Source organism: Sorex araneus, chromosome 9 (genome assembly GCF_027595985.1).
Source record: "Sorex araneus isolate mSorAra2 chromosome 9, mSorAra2.pri, whole genome shotgun sequence".
NCBI lineage: Eukaryota > Metazoa > Chordata > Mammalia > Eulipotyphla > Soricidae > Sorex > Sorex araneus.
Window position 1 is genome coordinate 25,906,579 of NC_073310.1, and position 20,658 is coordinate 25,927,236.

Here is a 20,658-nt window from a genome sequence, read left to right on the forward strand (position 1 = left end):
CGTTTGCCTTGCACACGGCCGACCAGGTTCGATTTCCAGCATCCCATATGGTCCCCCAGCACTGCCAGGAGTGATTCCTCAGTGCAGAGCCGGGAGTAACCCCTGTGCATTGCTGGGTGTGACCCAGAAAGCAAAAGAAAAGGAACAGAGTTAAGTAATTTTGAACCATGCAGGCAAGGTATTTGGAGTGGCGACGGCCACTAGATCTTCAGGGGCCAGAGGCTCATTTCCTTCTACCTTTCCTTTCCCTTCCATAACTGGGAGCTCTAATACAATCTAATAAAAAGAACTACAGGGCTTAGAGCTTAGCAATTTTTGTTTGTGATAAATCAATAGTGAGAGAAGAAAGCAGTTCAAATTGCCCTGACCAGAGTTAGGAGCCCTCAACTGTTGCCGCGTGTCACCCAGGTCCAATTAGTGACTTAAGGTTCATTTAAGGCAGGCCACAGGGATAGCTCTCCAGGCTCAGAAATCCTGAAAGCCCTCAATGATACTGAACACACACACACAAACACACACACACACACAAACACACACAATGAGATACAGTAATATTATACATGATGTACATGGACCTTATTACACTATCCTCTATGTTACTTACATTTACCTAACTGAGAATTGCACTGAGAATCAAGGACAGGATGTTTTCCCATTGCTAGACTTTTCTATTTCTTTCTTCTTTCCTCCAAGGGTTTTTTTCTTTTTTTTTTTTTTTATGAATGTTGTGTTGCATTATTTGATACACAGATTTTGCAACTGTGAGATCTTTGTTGAACTGCATTCTTTTATACTAAAAATGCTTTGTCTTGCTCAATTTTCCCAAATTCCTCCTGCTCTGATACTAAAATCAAGCTCCTTTTTTCTTTTCTCTTTGTATTTTCCTATTATCCACCCTTTCATTTGGATTCATTAGAACAATATTGCTTTAGGTATGTCTCTTTGCGTGTGTGTGTTAGGGAGAGGAGAAGTGGGATGGGGTAATCACACCCAATAGTGCCCATGGCTTACTCCTGGCTCTGTGCTCAGGGATTACTCCTTGGCAGAACTCTGGGGTCCCTATGGGGTTCCAGGAATTGAACCTGGGTAAGCCATGTGCAAGGCAAGTGCTTTGCCTACTTTACTATCATTTCAGCCCCTAAGTATGTTCCTCAATATCACTGTAATTTATAATTCATGGTGTACAAAGAAAGGTCCACATAAAAGAGCAGATATGTAAATATGACTGATTTTTTAAAAAGATATGGTATGCTATAAAGTATAAGGTTCGTGTTAACAGTACATTGTCACAACCTAAGAAAATGAAAAAGACTTCAATGAATAAGTCATATGTAAATAACCAAAATAAACCTTGTGGAGCATCTGGATCAGAAGATTAGGAAACAGGATTGATGGAGAGAAGTGTATATATACTAGAGAAAGCAGGGATTCAGAAATACCTGTAACATGTTCACATCACTGCTTCTTGTATATTTCTCATCAAAAATAATGTGGTGGGCATAGTTATAAGAAGTCCAAAATTGCATTTCCTATCTTACCTTGGATGATCGAAAGGTAAAGGCTGTTGATTTCACATCAGCTTTTTCTTTGTCCATCAGTAGAAGATTTTTGTCTTCCAGGAGACTCAAGTATTTTCCTGTCGTGACATGACGTAGTCGGAAAGGTTGACCCCATCGTATGTGGCTTCCACTCCACCTAATAAAAGAATCAAGACATGATCCAACACACCCATAATCACAGGAGAACTCACAAGTAAAATGTATGAGACAGGGCTAGAAAGACAGTTCAATGGACAAACCCAGCTTTGTTTGCAGAAGGCCTGGGTTTGACCCTCAGTACCACATGACCCTCTGAACACTGTTGAGAGGTCATATTTGACCCTGAGTACTGCAGGGAGAGACCCAAGAGATGTGTGAAAAATAGCCCCTGAGTACTGCCAGGTGTGTTTGGCCTAAAAGTTGCAATTCAAAAATAAAATAAAATGTGCAAGGCAATGAGGAGTGGGACTTTTATATACTAATGTTCTAAAAACTTTATAATATCCATGATTTTAAAAATTAATTTTTGAATGTTGTAACATTCAAAAATAGATAATAGTATGTAAAGTGAAACAACTCAAGCTCTCTTACCTTTGACTGCAATATCATCCACACTATATTATATTCCATGCAAAAAAAGATTAAGAACTAGTGTTTCAAATTGGGCTATAGGGGCTGGAGAGATAGCACAGCGGGTAGGGCCTTTTGCCTTGCACGTTTGCGCGGCCAACCCAGGTATCTATTCCCAGCTTCCCATATGGTCCCCTGAGCACCGCCAGGAGTAATAGTAATTCCTGAGTGCAAAGCCAGGAATAACCCCTGTGCATCTCGAGGTGTGACCCAAAAAAAGCAAAAAAAAAAAAAAAATCAAATTAGCTTATAATGACTGATTGCAGATAGTAGAGTTCGCATCAGTATTTCACTGTCAGGGGTCATATGGTCCATTGTGGGGCTCAGGATATCCCAAGGAAGCTACAGATAAAATTCATGTAAATGGCAAAATCATCGCATAAGACTAGGGCTCCAATTGGTAGGAGAAGGGGACCACAAGAAGGAAACAAGATCAGTAAGGGGCCATGGGCAGAAAGTTAAGTGAAATGATACTTTAAAATGTTTTAGTTAAAAATTTGTTGTTGCTGGGGCTGGAGAGATAGCACAGCGAGTAGGGTGCTTGCCTTGCCTGCAACTGACCTGAGTTAAGTCCCCAGCATTTCCTTTTTCTTTTTTAATTTTTGCTTTTTGGGTCACACCCAGCATGCTCAGGGGTTACTTCTGGCTCATACACTCAGGACTTATTCCTGGTGGTGCTCGGGGAACCATATGGGATGCCGGGATTGAACCTGGGTCGGCTGCATGCAAGGCAAACGCCCTACCCATTATATTATGGCTTGGGTCCTGAATTTCATATGGTCACCTGAGCACCACTTAGGAGAAATTACTGGGAGCAGATCCAGGAGTAACCCCTGAGCATCATTAGGTGTGGCCCAAAACCAAAAAGCCAAACAAAGAAAAATTTTGTGCAGCCAAAAAAAAAAGAACCGTCATGCAGTATTTGAATAGAATTAGAAGGTATCATGTTGAATGAAATAAGTTAGAGGCAGAAGGAGCCATCCACGGTATACAGAGAAACAAAAGGTATGGAAGCTTATATCACTTTTAATAAAATAAGAAATTAAGATACATAATAAATAAAAGAAAAACTGATAATTTGAACTCAATTTTTATTACTTAATTAACTGGTTTAATACAGGTAATCATAGCCCTTTGTATTCTATAAATCAAGACTTACTTGACATTTAAAATTTGAAATTTACCTTAATATACTAGAACTCAATTTTATATTGTCTCACTAATCTAGATTATGATATCTTAATTTGTAAAATTGACAACAACATTGTTATAAACTCACCTTCCATACATTTCTTATAAAGATAATTGATTTGGACAAGTCTCTCATCTAAGATAACCACATATCAATATTTATTGATTATAATACAGTTTGGGCTGGAGCAATGGCACAGTGGGTAGGGTGTTTGCCTTGCATGCGGCTGACCTGGGTTCAATTCCTCCACCCCTCTCGGAGAGCCCAGCAAGCTACCCAAGAGTATCTCGCCCGCACGGCAGAGGCTGGCAAGCTACCCATGGCGTATTCGATATGCCAAAAATAGTGAAAAAAAAGTCTCACAACTCCGTTGTGAGATGTTACTGGTGCCCGCATGAGCAAATCGATGAACAACGGGACAACTGGCTACTGTGCTATAATACAGTTTATCTTATTAATGAAATTTCAATGTTTACAAACAGTACCAAGTTAAACTCACTTTGGTCTGGTAATAAGCAAGCTTTACTTATTTCCCTTTTTAAAAATAAAGCATATTAGTTTCAGACACTGAAAAACACAATTGTTTTAAATATTTTTCCATTAAATTGGACTGGAGCTATAGCTCAGCGGGTAGGGCATTTGCCTCACATTCAGCTGACCCGCATTCGAGAGCCCAGCAAGCTACCAAGAGTATCCTGTCCGCACAGCAGAGCCTGGCAAGCTACCCGGGGCATATTTGATATGCCAAAAACAATAACAAGTCTCACAATGGAGACGTTACTGTTGCTCGCTCGAGCAAATTGATGAATAATGGGATGACAGCAACAGTGACAGTAACAGTGATTTTTCCATTGTTTTAGTAAGAATTTGAATATCTTTCCAAATACCTATCTTTAATATCAAAAAATGTATTTACAAAACTGACCAATATTCAAATTAATCTCCTCTTATATGTATCCCTTCCTCCTAATAAACTGAACAAGTCAAGGAGAATCAACAGGCCAGAAAAATAATATATAGTAATTTCTGAAAATTGTAATAGTAATGGATGTATATTAAACAAGTTTTCAGGTGACATAAAAAGTTGTTCCCTATTTCTTATATATATATATTAAACTAATATTGAAGAGAATGAGGATTATTGGTCATTTCTCATATTTGTCAATTTTGTTTACCTATAATAGATAAATAAAAAGTTAAATACACATGCAGTTTTTAATTACAGTAAACTATTAGAGAGCCTCACAAATGAATCTCAGAGGAGAGTAGCAAGCTTCAGAGATATCTTCCCACCCCAGGCCAGGATGATTTCATCCAGTACCTCAGAGGGGGGCAGGTGTGTCCCTCCACCTGCCCCCAAAGAACCCTGGCAGCCGCAAACCTCTAACACCCAATAGCCATCATGCTCACCCAAAGTCCCACATGCATGTGAATGAATCCGCTGAAAAATCCAGGTATGAGATACCAGTGACTGAAAACTCAGGCTAGCAGGGAGTTAGGAATGGATTCCTCCCCCAATTTCCCTATCCGTCTGGTTTCCTGGCAGTCATGCCCACAAATATGCCTTTGGGTACCATTTAAGCACATTAATGGCCATGATCTAGAGACTCACAAATATATCTCAGAAGAGAGCAGCACACCACAGAGATGTCCTCAGGCCCCCAAATCACCATCTAGTTAAAAAATTTAACTTCAGCTCTAGTATTCTATTCAAAATTTTAGAATTCCAAGAGTGACATCTCATACTTTATGCCACTGATATACCAAGAATCACTACATTTGATGGGTGTAAGGTAGAAGACAACCAATCTTGATTAATATATATATGTATATTATAAAAAATATATTAGTACACAAAGGCTCAAACTCTACTAACATCTTATTAATATCTGATAAAAGGGCATATTGGCTGCTAGATGAGATACAACAATTTTTCACATACTTTCCTCTAAGGAAATATTTTTGGATTAATTTTAGTCAATTTTTCATAACAAGCTTACAAAATAAATTATTTAGCATCTGCCTGTGGGGCAGGTTTGGGTGTTGGTGGGAAAATTCAAAATAATGGTGATGGGAAGGTATAATGGTGGTGGGATTTGTGTTGAAATATTGAATGTAATCAATACTATGAACAACTTTATGAAAATAAAGTTTAAAGTGAAATAAAATAAACTTAAACAACTATACCTATACCAATCCATTCCATAAACCATTTTCAATTGAGGCAAAATAAAGGTATATGTTTCTATTACATTTAGTTCACTAAGTTAAAACAACTAATTAAAGTGTTATGATACTGAACAGTTTTTGACCCTACTAAGTTTTTTGCTTTTGATAAAAAAAAAAAACAATTAGTGTACGACATAAAAATAACAACATCATTGGGTGCTACATTTGAGAAAAGATATAGCATTCCAAATATTATGAACTGTGGCATTTGTAAATAAAGCTCTATTTATTATAAACACAAGCTGATCCATTTTTAAATATAAAGGAAAAAGCATTGATGTAGCAAGTGCATATAATAAGACAAGCAAACAAAATGCAACCTAATTTGCACATCTATAGAAAGTCAAAACAGTTCACACTCAACAGAATCTAGAGAAAAACCTGAAATAATTATATCTGTTACATATAAGCCTCCTGTATTCAGACCAGTGGAAAAACGCAAATCAGCGGTTTTCCACCTATTGGCTCCTAAGTGCCAGCTGCTGTCTAAGCATCTTAACACCAGTAATTTTTGATGTTTCTACTCGACTGGACTAGATAAAAAGCACTGCTTCAGGTAAAGAGTCATAGGACAAAAGAAAAAAATCTCTAACTTAAAAATTAATTTATCTTGTGATTTATTGCCTATGAATCCCATCATTGCACCCTCCCCTTCTTTTTCCTTTCAATGTGAATATCCTAGTTTTTGTTGCTGTTTTGAGCTCAACAATATGACCTGTTGTGGGTAGTGAGCATTAGATTGGGATACAAGCAGTGGGTGGGACTCGGATTATTTGTCAGTTGCCTTAATTTATTCCCACTGCTAGGAAAAGAATTCTCCATCCAAGGAGATTGAAAGATATGGGACAAATCTGGACTAACAGATATTAAAAAAAAACTTTAAATATAATTACCTCTTGTAACAAACATATTTGTGAAAAAGAAAGTGTTTCAAATGATGAAATTTGGGGGTGATATGATAGCGAAACTGGAGCACTGTCTGATGCATATGCTAAAAACAATTTTTTTAGTGTCTATTGATAATGTGATTTTTATCTTTCTTTTGGTTGATGTACTGTATTTCATTACTTAATTGTATAAATTGAACCGTTCTTGTATCCATGGAATAAACCCTATAGTTGCAGTGTATAATTCTTTCAATGTACTACGAATTCAGTTTGTCAAGATTTTGTGGAGGACTTTTGCATCTACGTTCATCAGTTTGGTCTACTGTTTTCTTATTTAGTGTGCTGTTCTTGTCTGGTTTGGAGAGCCTGGAATTATTGGCCATGTAAAATGTATTTCGGAGTGTTTTACCTCTGATTTATTGTAGAGTTTGAGAAGCATAAACATATTTTCTTTGAAAGTTTGTTGTAATACACTAGTGAAACCATCTATATTTACAGAGATTTTGGAACACAGTTTCAATTGTTTTACCTGGAGGATTTGCTTAAACTGTCCATTTCTTCCTGGACCAGTCCTAGAAGTTGTATGAATCCAAACTTTGCTATTCAAAACTTAGTCCCAAACTCTTCTAGGTTGTTCAGTTTGTATATAGGTACCTCATGAATTCAAAGTGGTAAAAAGTTGTGTTTTTAATGTTTATTATATCTGTAGTATCTGTGATGTTTCCTCCTATGTTTGCTTCTTTTATTTATTCTAAAGTACAAGATCAACATCTTTTTAACTTTTAAATTGGTTGGAAAAACACTAATAGCCTTCTGCCATCAAGTTCTCCTGTTGCCTCACCTTTATTCTGAGAGGCAAAGAGCTTTCAAACGGGAAAGGAGATCTCCCTCCTTTGACTGACCATCAGACCAGACCTATGTGCCCCTGATTCAAATTAAAAGTTAAAAAAAAATTCCAAGCTTTTGATTCCAAACTTTAAAAACAAGACAATAGTAGAGAAATACACTCGAGTCACATCAATAGAAAGGAGTACAAAGTTTTAGAATTGAGGAGGAATGATGCAAATTCATATAAATGCAGTTTATCAGCAGTACTGATGAAAATCAAAACAAATACATTATCAGATTTTTATAATTCTCCATCCTTTTTTTCCATCCTTTTTAGTTTGGTTGCTTTTGGGCTCTACCCTGAAGTGCTTAAGAATCACTCCTGACAGGCTTGGGAGACCATGTGGGATGCTGGGGATTGAACCTGGTCAACTGCATGCAAAGCAAGTGCCCTACCCGCTGTGCTATATTTCAGGCCCCTCACACTTCCTTCTTCTATGATAAATTGCAAAATATTTAGGGCTTTCTTTCCTTCCCCAAAACTTTATTCCTTTAACATGCAACCATAAAGGGCAAGAGTATTTATACACCCCCCAAAAAAATTTAAATCTACTTCAGAAAGGAAACAAAAACTATCCAGGCTTTCTCTAATTGACTATTTCCTCACACACACATTTGTCACTTCTCAAATAAAACTATAAGTTTTATAATACATAAAGTAAGAAAAATACATGCATCTATTGAAAGTCCTTTACCATGAATTACCTGAATAATTTATGAAGCAAATAAAATTTATGGTTTTCCCGCTTTTCCTTTATGAATATCCCCTTTTTATCTGAATGAAATTCTATTTTAATGTTTTGGGGTACAATTTAATATACCATACTCATGAAGTGCCAGCATTCCCCACTGCGTCTATAGAATCCTACCCATTCACTCTTGTTCTATGTCCCAGATGCAACTTGGTAAACCCAGTTCTGTCTTCAAAGATTAAATATACTTTGAAATATGTGGTTTAGGGATTTTCTTTTTTTCCCCCTTTTAAATAGTCACTGCCAATATTGTTATTTGTAACTATCACTACTGACTCTTGTACTCTTTCTCCTGTTCTGTTTATTTTGCTTTACACTTGCCCTCCAAAGGTCAAATCCCCAGTCTCTGACAGCTGAGACAGGTGACCAACTTGCAGTTTGTCCTATTTCAAACCTTACATTACTTAAACTTAGTCTCAATTTTTTTTTTGCCATGAGAAATACAGACTGAGATATGATAATTTTACCAAAAAAAACTGTGTTTGGGACCAGATATAAGGCACTTGTCTCACATCCAACCTCAATTCGATAGTTTACACTGCTTACAGTTCCATGAGCACTACCAGGAGTGATCTCTGAGCACTGAAGTAGGAGTAAGCCCTGAGCACAGAGATAGCTCAGAGTAGTAAGCCCAGAGCACTGCCAAGTGTGACCCTAAATCAAGAAGTAAAACCAAACAAAAAGACAACAGAAGAATTTCTAAAAGCACTGCTTGCATTTGGCTTAACATCTCCTGGTGAACCCAGACTCAGAAAAACAAAAGGTGAACAGATGAGATACCACACCCTCTTGTGTGTTTCATTTGCTTGCTTGTTGCAATTGTTGACATGATGGTTAGTTGTTGTTGTTTTGATTCTTAGGCGTTACTCCTAGCTCTCCACTGAGGACTTACTCCTGGTAGTTCTCAGGAGACCAAAGGGTATTCCAGGGATGAACCAAGTCACATGCAAGGCAGGTGCCTACCCACTGTACACTCCCTCAGGTGCCAGGCATAACTTTCCTTTTCTTTTCTCTTTTTTGTTTAAATACATAGAAGCACAGGTGTATGGCTTTAGAATTGTTCTGTACACTTGCAGCATTTGTCAGTATTTAGAATCTCTACTTACGCAACTCTTAGTGTCTCTAGTCTCCAAAGGGAACGGGCATGAACAGATACAGCACCACCTTCATAATGAACAGTTCTGTCAAAAAAGAAAATAAGCCATTAAAAAAAGTCTCATTCTTACATTCTATGATTCAAGTCAAGGAAAAGAAAAAGAAGTCTTTGGAAAAACAGCTTGTCACACATTTTGATAGGATATATTACAGCTGGAAATAAAAAAAACAAAAGAGCAATAACAGTGATCCACATAAATTTGCTTGGGATAAATGTTGATTTAAACATATTGTCTCATTTTTGACTTTAATATCATCCATTTCCTTTCTCTCTCCTTCCCATTTCCCTTCCTCTCTTCTCCCTCTCCACAAGTGAATAGTGTGGTTTTATTCACTTAATACAGGTCCATAAAAATACTCAGCTATGAGTTCAGTGGTAGTTCAATATGGGATGTATTATTAATATAACATATGTGTGGCAAACTACCCAGGGCATACTCAATATGCCGAAAACAGTAACAACAATGGTCCACATTCCCCTGACCCTGAAAGAGCCCCCAATATGTCATCGAGCTAAGCTAGCATGTGACAAGGACAAATGGAGACATTACTGGTGCCTGCTTGAGCAAATTGATAAACAACAGGATGACAGTAGAAATGACAGTGATGTCACTGATACAGTGACAGTGATATATATAATTATTAGCACTTCACAGTTTAAAATAGTTTTAGATGAATAAGTGACCGGCATCCTTATCAGTGATTTTTTTTTCATTATGACTGGAATTATGACATAGGGTCTAAATCTGAGTTGGATGCATACAAGGTCAGCTCCTGTTCTATGTACTTCCTGTCCAATATCTTTGATATTTTAAATCAGGTGAGTCTATGTTGTGGGCGGCTATAATTAAATGAATACTGTAACCACCCCATTCCCCCACTCAGTTGTGATAATAAGGAATGTTTCCAAGGACCTGAGAGAGTTCAAGAGTTGCACATGACATATTTCAATCCTGGGCACACATTATTGTCCTGCAAGCACTCCCACGAGTGATCCCTTAGCACAGAGTCAGGAGTAAACCCAAGCACAGCCAGATGTGCCCCCAAACAACAACAAAAAATGTTTTTTAGAAAGGATTCATTTTCAGACATTAACAAATACTTTCTGTGAGAGAAAATCATTTTAAAAATACTTAACATAATCATCATCATCATTTAATCACCATCATCTAGTTAGCATTAATAATTCATCTAAATAAAATAACAGAAATAAAGCTATATAATGCTTAAATAAGATAACAATATCTTAAAACCAGTCAATAATTGACATTAAATCATTCTATCTTATTTAGATAAAAGTCCACATGGAGAAAAAATCTGCTTTATGAAGAGAATATTACGTTTCCCAGAAATACATACATATCAAATGTTAAATCAGAGTTCAGAAAGACAATGGTTTTAATTTTTAAATTAGTTTTATTATATTGGTGGGGACAACATTTGATTTTTCTCGGGGCTTCTCCTGGTTCTGTGCTCAGGGGTCATTCTGAGATCATATGGGGTATTGGGGATCGAATCCTGGTCAGCTTCTAATCCTGGTCAGCCATGTGCAAGACAACCACCCTACCTGTACTATTGCTCTAGCTCCAGAAAGACAAGCTTTAGAAACAGACAGTCTACCAAATGGTATGAGAGACCACATTAAAATGTATAAAGCTAAGGGATCAACTCAGAGCAAATGCCCTTCCCAACAGAAATATTCAAGAGAAAGAAAGATAGTTGGATGACAATAGCACCTTCTCAACAGGAAATTCCCGCATAGATAGCAGAAATAATGTGCAGATGCGAGGGAAGTCAGTAATAAAGATAACAAAAGCACTGTGCATCCCACTAAATAAAGACTATTTTTGCAATGAACATATACAATGTTATAGCTAATGGAAAAAAAGTGTTTAACCAAGTATGAAAATTATTTCTAACAGTTACCGAAAGAAATTTCCACCTCCTTAAGCAGGAAAAGTCAGACACTTAAATTTCACTGTGTAGTAATTTATAAACTAAGCACACTTAATAGTACCATCTTCAATAACACTTTGAAATAATCCAATATTCAGGTTATAAATTATAGAAATATAATAGATCATCCCCCAAGATAATAAACCTCATCAAATAACTCATATTTCAGGTGGATCATATAAAAATACCTGAATAAATCTTTAAATGTCCATTAATAAGTACAAGTTCCATCAATTCCAGTTGTTTCAAATATTACATTATCATTATAGAATTGTCCATTAAGATATAAGTAGTCAACTCTCATGTTTCTAGAGATAAGATTCTATTTAAGTTTTATCTTAGGTTGTTAAAGCATTTATTTCTTAGCAACAATCAGAATCTTTGACAACCATTAATCAATTCTGAAACTCAGCAAAACATCAGCATGAGGATATAATGTAATGAAAATAAAACTTCGTATAAACTCTTCACAGACTTTTGACATATATTGGCATATATTTGTAAGGAAAGTTTATAGAATACACAATTTCAATGATTGTATGTTAGGACAAAATCAATTAATGATTAACAAAGGATTCAATACAGAACCCTGACCATGAAAGGATGCTGCTTGGTATGTACTTTGACTATTATCAGACACCAGAATTTGATAAATCACGTTCATATTTAATTGTCATTAGCTCTCTGAAGAAGTCCCTCCTTGCATGAAAATTTTCAGTGTAAGTGCTTTTTGATACATTTCTTCATATGTGAAATCAAGCTAATTTTGACTGGCTAGCATAGCAAATGCTACCTCTAAGAGTATGGATGATGATAATAATGATTGTGCTATTACTCATCCTTTTCAGAGACTGAAGAATCCAATGTGGTTCGCTTGAATTGAACTAATAATGGCATTATATACCTGAATATATGCGAGGATGTAAGTGCCAAGTTTTAAAACACTCCTGAAAAGCTTAAGTAGGAAATAAAATGGTATATAAAACCATCTTCTTGCTGATCTCTTCTGTATTATAGCATCCATTTTTTATTATGCTCTACATAATCCTCGGGCTTTGAACAGGTCTGTGTTTGGAATAAATTATTTTATGTACTTTTGAAGTCCTAATACCCACATGCAAATAATGTTGACAGTTGGACAGATTTGACCGACCGATGGTTATAGAACCTGTCCACATTATTGGTAGTTTTAATCTCAGATTCAGCTAGATGAAATCCAATATCTGTTCTGGAATCTTTTGTGATGGTATCAGACAAGGTTCAGAGTAACTGGTCAATAATATTTAAGAATATAATATATTTCAGACCTTATATATAATATATACATGAATCCTAACAGGAAAATGCACATGTAAATATATAAGACATATATTAACATCCTAGATAATAAGAGCTTACTATTAGGAGTTGGCATATGTGATTATGAAAATAAACCAGTCCATGATCTACAGCTTTAAAGCTGAAGATTCAAAACTCATGTTATAAATTCCAGGCCAAGTCTAAATGTCTGTGAACTATCAAAGTGAAAGAGGCAGTTTCAGTCCCAAAAGTGAGTTGAGATGCAGGAAAAGCCGCTTTAATTTCAGTCCAAGGGCAGGAAAAGTTTATATTGAGAAAGGATGGCTAAATTTTATCTAATATCATGCTTCAGCCTTTTTGCTTTATTCAGGCCTTTACCTGAGTAGAATAACCTACCTTGTTTTGGTTTGTTTCTGTGTTGGGACCCCACCCAGCGGTGGTGCTCAGGGGGTACTTTTGGCTCTCAGCTCAGGAATAATCCTAGTGGTCTCAGGGACCATAAGGGATGCTGGGTATCAAACTTAGCATGCAAGGCAAATCCACTGTCCTCTGTACTATTGCTCTGGCCCTTAACCTCAACCAATTTTTAAAAGTTATTCAAGAACCACGGTTTACAAAGTTACTGATAGTTGAGTTTTAGACAGTGACAACTTAACCTACTCATACTAAAGAGAGTAATCAGCTGTATTCATCCATCCATTTAATTATAAACTAATCCAAAAAGAAAAACAATCACAGGCACACCCAAAATAATACTTGACCATATAATACTCAACAGCCCAATTATGTTGACACATGAAATGAGCCATCACAATAATTAAAAGAAAATCCACTTCCTATCTTAAATAACATTTTGAAATGATTTCATATTCACATCATAAAAAGATTTTAGATTAAGTGGTTTGGAGCATTTGTCTAACTTCAAAATCTTTAGTTTAATCATTGATATATGAGCAACAAAATTGTTTATGTATGTGAATTTTAGAGTAAACAACTACATATTTTTAATTTATCTCTGTCTCTTAACATAAGAAAACCTTTAATAACAAGAATATTATTTTAATACTGAATAGTTTGCATAGCTGTTTATAAATTCAGTACCACAGACACCTTTTTCTCCAACTTAACTTTTATTTTTGCACTTATCAAATGACATTGAAGTAGTGAAGATAAAAAATCGTTATAGTTCTGACTATAACTGACTGACTATAAAGTCCATTCTGCTTTCATGTTTATATAGAAAGAAGATAAAATGTGAAAAAATACTGAACACCAAAAGAAGGGAAAAAATAATAAAAGGTAATTTAATTGGTCACATTAAACTTTAATAATGACCCAATTATGCAAGTTAAAAAAATAGAGAATACTAACTTAACCAGCTTCTAAGATTCCATGAAAATTCAAATATTTTTGACATTATATAGAATTCAAAAAATATTAGAAAAGTCATACCAATATATTTTAGTAATGACAATACAGAGTAATAAAATAATAGCAGAGTTCTTATATTATCTAAATATAATGTTCAAGAAATGCATGATAGAACTCAGAATTGAATTATCAATTGCAAAATGTTTTTCAATATTAAATTGAAAAGCAGGGTTTTAAAAAATAGATAATAAAAGCCATGGCTAGTATTCACAGAAACTACTATTTTTCATCTCAAAAGAAATTCTTCTTTGAAAAAGGAAGAAAAATAATTACTTCTCCTTTCATAGACATAAGCTTATTAAGTTAAAGCATTACATCAGACAATCAGAAAATCCACCATAATCACAGGCTAAAGATCACTGTCACTGTCACTGTCATCCGTTGCTCAACGATTTGCTCAAGCAGGCACCAGTAATATCTCCATTGTTATACTTGTTGTTACTGGTTTTGGCGTATCGAATACGCCATGGGTAGCTTGCCAGTTTCTTCATGCGAGCTAGATACTCTCGGTAGCTTGCCAGCTCTCTGAGAGGGGTGGAGGAATCAAACCTGGGTCGACTGCGTACAAGGCAAGCGCCCTACCTACTATGCTATCACTCCAGTCCTGCTAAAGAAGATAATCATAAGAATTAATGTAAAAATATTTTGACAAAATATAACATCAAAACATGTTAAAAACTCTCAGTAAACTAGGCTGGAGTGATAGTACAGCGGGTAGGCCGTTTGCCTTGCATGCGGCCGACCCGGGTGTGATTCCTCCATCCCTCTTGGAGAGCCCAGCAAGCTACTGAGAGTATCCCCCCACATGGCAAAGCCTGGCAAGCTACCCGTGGCGTATTCAATATGCCAAAAACAGTAACAAGTCTCACAATGGAGACGTTACTGGTGTCCACTCGAGCAATTTGATGAGCAACGGGATGACAGTGAAACTAGGAATTAAGGGAAATTTCCTCAATTTAAAAACATTATTTATAAGAAATAGATAATGGGTACTGGCCTGAAGTTCAGGATCAGCTCCCAAGCTACATGACTAGAGTCTCTATTTTCTTAAGGACCACTTTTAGCAACCAGAGCAACCTTCTGATCCTTGCAAGATGTTTCTTCCCGCAACAGAGAAGCTTAATGTTTTTTAAGGCCAAAATAGAATCTCTCACACACCAAATATCTGACTTCAGAGTTTATTTACTTATTTCAAGGGCTCAAAGATTAGATGAGACTCACCCAGGAAAAATCTCCCTATAAACTGTTTAACTAGTGACCTCACTGAGAACCTTCATCGCATACGCAAAATATTTTAAATTTTTTATATAATCTCACCATGAGCAAGAAGACCACCATATTCATGGATACAGAAAAGGAAAGCATTAAAAAGAACGTTTCGGCAGGAGGGAGGGAACTTGGGTACCTCAGAATTAAGTTTAACGCTATTGATTTAGCTTACTCCATCTAATTTACATGCTTTTTTGGGGGATAGTTATTTATATCATTATACTTCATGACTTCACGTTACTAATTTTCAATGATTATTCGCAAAACCACTATATGTGTTCTTAGCTTACTAAAGAAGAGTCTACTTAAAGACCATTTTTAGAGTGATCATTTACTTCCTTTTTTTTTAATGTAGGAGTACTGCTATTTATTCAGCCATAGAATGATCATTTAGACAACACAGAGCCACATTTAGTTTTATTTACTTTCCTCCTGACTCACTTGCTACTACTGTAATGAATTTTGTTGTGTATAATTTTTAAATCTGATTTTTTTTTGCTACCATGAACATCACCATTCCTGTATTGTGAGTCTGTTAGCAATAAACTCTCTACATTTTGTCTTTAATAGAATCAGTTTTATTGCTGCAAAATCTTTGGATTGGTTTTGTTTTTCTCAGCACTTTTAAATTTATACCCAATGCCTTCATTACATCCACGTGTCTTGGTTAAAATATGTTAGTATATTCTAAATTTTACTGTTGCTCCTTTTGGTGGTGGGGGGTGCTTTTTGGGTCACACTCAGAGATGCTCAGGGGTTACTCCTGGCTCTGCACTCAGGAATCGCTCCTGGCAGTGTTTCGGGGAGCATATGGGATGCCAGGAATTGAATCCAGGTTGACTGCATGCAAGGCAAATGCCCTACCCGCTGTCCTATCACTCTGGTCCGTACTGCTGCTCCTTTAAAGACACTATGCCTTATTCTATCTAAGAGGTTTTTTTTTTACTTTTACATTTTGCAGTCATATTCTGATCTCCAAAATGTGACTTCTTTTCATTTGCCGTCTTCTTTTCATTTGCTTTCTTTCATGGTACTTCTTGAGTCTGGGGCTTGATATAATGCAGTTATGGATAAATCTCAGACAAGTGCACTGAATACTATCTGCACCCCATGCATTAATAAGCCCTTCATGTCTGTCTCCCCAGTTCTCTCCTTTTCCTGCTACCTCTTTTTCTTTATTTTCCCTTTTATTTGGGGCTTCGGTTGCAGGTCTGATAGACTAACAGTCATTTCTCTAAGCAATATTAATAAAACATTAATTTACAGATTTATATTTGCTAAACTAATATGTGTTGGATTCATATTCTGTTTCATTTCATCCATTTTCAAGTTATTGCTAAAATGCTCTAATTGGTTTCTGTAACTTAGTTTGAAATAATTGTACTGGACTCAAAAGAGACAAATATCACCCACATATTTTTATTCTTATTTTCCAACTTTAACTATCAGTGTTGTGATCTAAATGTTTATCCTGACCTTGTTTCTGGTTTATTATGTCTCCCTTTGGTTACTTTTATGATAATATCAAATGAATTTCTAATATGTTATTTTAATTTTTCTTTTGTTTTGGGGAGAACACACCAGCTTCCATAGGGGCTATTAATCCTGGCTCAGTGCTTGGGAGTCACTTTTGGTGTTTCTGGGGATCATGCAGGGCCTCCGGCATGCAAAGTATGCACCACAGTCATTTGGGATACATTGGGTGCCCCAGTTTTCAGGTGTAGCTGATATACATAGTCTCTCTTTTTTTTAAATCATGGAGTCCTCTACAAAATTTCTTCCTCTTTTATTTTAATTCTTAGAATGTAACAATGATTAACAGTGTTAGGAAGTTTACAAATGGTCTGAGAATACCTTATTGGGTGAGTGATATATGAGAGAGGGGTTTTGTAGAGAAGTGAGCCCTTCACTTGTACTCTGTGCTTGCTCTAGATTATTAGTGTCAAACTGTACTGTGGTTTATATGTACAACTTTTTGTTTGTTTGTTTAATTTATTCTTTTATTGAATCACCATGTGGAAAGTTACAAAGCTTTCAGGTTTAAGTCTCAGTTATACAATGCTCGAACACCCATCCCTTCACCAGTGCACATATTCCACCACCAAGAATCACAGTATACCTTCCCCCCACCTCTCCACCTCCCCAGCCCCCCCGTCTGTGTAAATGATAAATTTCACTTTTATGTACAACTTTTTTAAAAGATAGGCTAGTTCAGTTTTATTATCAGACACTGAAGTTCTGGTAATCACTGAAGTTCAAGATGGGCTGGAGACATAGCACAGCGGGTAGGACATTTGCCTTGCACGCGGCTAACTCAGGTTCGATTTCCAGCATCTCATATGGTCCCCCAAGCACCGCCAGGAGTAATTCCTGAGTGCAAAGCCAGGAGTACCCCGATCATCACCAGTTGTGACCCAAAAAGAAAAAAAAAGACTTGGAGAGATAGTTAGAGAGATAGTACAACAGATAAGGCACTTGCTGTTCCTGACCAGCTGACCCAGGTTCCATTCCCAGTATCCCATATTGTCCGAAAGCTCTGTTAGGACTAATTTCTAAGTGCAGAGCCAGAAGAAATCTCTGAGCAACACAGGGTGGGTAGCCCCTGAAAAAAAATTGTTTAAAAAAATCACTGAAGTTCTATTATTTTCTCAAAAGATGTACTTATTTTGCTGACAGATAATGTGCTTTGGAGGCATCCACAATTCCACATCACTCTAACATAAAATATTATTTGAAGCTGAGTTATATTTGTGATGTCTGGACTATTTCTGGTTCACAATTACTTCTAGTACCTTCTTAAACAGATTCTTCATTGGTGTTTCTGCACTATAATTTTTCACCCATTTCCACTTTATGATTTTCCCAATACCTGAACTCCACCTCTCAGCCCTTTCATTACTACAATAATCTAGAGAGAAGAGACTTCTCCAAATGCTAACTTTGCATCTCAGGCCTCTTATAATGGATCTTAGATCTGACATATTGTCAAGTGTATTTTAGTTCTCCTTCATCTTCAAACATATATATTTTTAGGTATTCCCTAAGTTTTTCTCAGAAAAGACAAGGGGTGACATAATTTCATCTCCTACTGGTACCAATACCACCTTTAAAGTTCTTTAAATTCAATCATTTTAAATTTTGAGTCAAATTTCTGAGATTAGAGGGAAATTCAAGTTTCAATTATTCTTGTCAAAATTTGGAAGTACTTTTCAGACACTGGGCAAGACCAGTTTGGATCACCTAGATCCAGGATCTCTCACATCTAGACAACTTTCCATTACTCGGAGAGGGGCAAGACTAATTGCTAAAGTGATACCTAAAGAAATAACAGTTTCTCTTGAGTTACTGTCATATCTTTAGAAGTTGTGGTATAGTGAAGAGTAGAAAGCTATTGGGAAGAGCACTGGTTTGAGTGCTTTTGAAAATGTGATAACTCTAGATCCATTTGAATCTATAATACAACAAATAATACAGAATGCTCTTGTGAATATTGTGTCTAACTCCTCTAACAATAATATATTACAGTAATATATTAGAAACCTCTGGCCAACATTTTTTGTCATGTTTATTTATTTACTTATTTGAGGTGGAGGGTGTTGAACCACACCTACCTTCCTCTCAGGGGCTACATCTGGGGACCCAACCAGGGTGCACAGGGTGAAGAGCAAGCACCTTGATCTCTGTGCTATCTCTCCATCAATGAAGATTAAGACAAAAACCTATTATTGGTCAGGGGCTAGAGAGATTGTTGCGGGGTTAAGGTTCTTGCTTTTATGTGGTCAACACCAGTTGGATCCCTAGACATATGGTCTCCCAACCACTTCAGGAATAAATCCTAAGCATAGAGTCAGGAGTAATCCCTGAGAACCAATAATATGACCCCAAACCAAAATAAAAATAAAGACATTTACTCTGAAATAATCTTATATTACTAGATTTTCCCTCTGTTTTTATATGCTTATGCAGAGGTTTCTATCTGTGCCTGTTATATTTTTAAGCATTATATATTTTATAACTCATGTAAATTCCCCAATCGTCATTATTAGAAGGTTCTACGCAACAAGATCTCATATGTTGCCCTTTTGCAACACTACCTACACCTCCTGCTTACCTAACTTAACAATCATTAATTCGTCTTCCATTTGTAAACTTTTGTCATTTCAAATTTTTGTAAGAATGGAATCATACACTGTGCAACTTTCTAGAACTGAGAATTCTTTATCCAGCATCATTGCCTAGTGATTCATTAAAGGACATCTGGCTTGATTACAGTTTTGAGCTTTTACAAATAAAACTGTATTGTACTAAAAATTTGTGGGCAGGCATTTATATAAGCATAGTTTCCATTTCCTTGGGCTATTCATGACTACAAATTCTAGGTTACATGATAGTGCACATGTAGGACTTTCGGGGGAGAGGGAGGGTAAGTGGTGGAGTCACAAGTGGCTGTGCTCAGGTAACATCTTGGGATGCCAGAGACTGAACTTGGGTGGGCAGCATGCAAGGCAAATGCCCTATCCACTGTACCCATACCTCCAGCCCCTGCATGTGTAAGTGTTTTTAAAAGTACCATCAAATGTTTTCTACAATAGCTGTACCGTCTATAAGCAGTCTAGTTGATTTCTGCATCCGATGATCAAAGCATTTGATGATCAAAACGATTTTGTTTTAGCCATTCTGGTAAGTGTGTAGGGATCTCTTCTAAAATTCCAGTAGACTAAGATTATAAACGCCTTTCCTCAGTTCACCTGCAATGCCTATGTCTCTCTTTGAAATAGTTGCTCAATCTTTTGCTTACTTTCTAAATAGTTTTTAAACTGTAAAGCATTGACATTTCTTTATGTATTTAGATATAAATCCATTGTTGAGCCTGATTTGCAAGCATTTTCTCCCAGACTAGGTAGTCCCTTCATCCTCTTTATGTGAAAATTCACCAAAAATATGTTGCTCACTTTTGTGAGATTTGATTTACTAATATTTTCATATTGTGGACATGCTTCTTATATCCCATCAAGCCCATGTTCTCAAAGATTTTTTTTCTTTCTTTTGTTAAAGTTTTATTTTCATACTTTACATGTATGGTCATGACTCATTTTTAATTAGTTTTCATACAAGTTATCATGTTCAGCACATGGTTGATTCGAGAGAAGCCAAAATATTTCCCAGTGATGATAAGGGGTCATACCTGGCTGGCATTTGGATTCTGTATTGCTCAGGCCCACTGGGGTTTGGAGGCACAGAATTTGGTACTAAGTATTAAGCAGAAGGCACACAAATGTAAGGAAGGAGCATGCTTTGAAAGACTTTGACTCCAAGGTTGATTTCTGAATGAAATCAAGAAATGAATGAGCATTTTTTGCATAGTAATGTCTTTAAGTACAAAAGAAAATGTCCTCTTTATCTATCAGAGCCAGTCTTTCTTATTCTTCTAT

General features: G+C 36.3%; 1 protein-coding gene across 1 annotated transcript in view; it reads right to left on the bottom strand.

The window, feature by feature from the left end:
• RYR2 (ryanodine receptor 2) overlaps positions 1-20,658 on the bottom strand; it is a 762,156-nt gene that overhangs the window by 404,025 nt on the left and 337,473 nt on the right. The window contains exons 10-11 of the mRNA XM_055147039.1: positions 9,223-9,297; positions 1,539-1,695 (exon numbers count right to left, since the gene is read on the bottom strand). Coding sequence (XP_055003014.1) covers positions 1,539-1,695; positions 9,223-9,297 — 232 coding nt within the window. The remainder of the gene's footprint in view (positions 1-1,538; positions 1,696-9,222; positions 9,298-20,658) is intronic.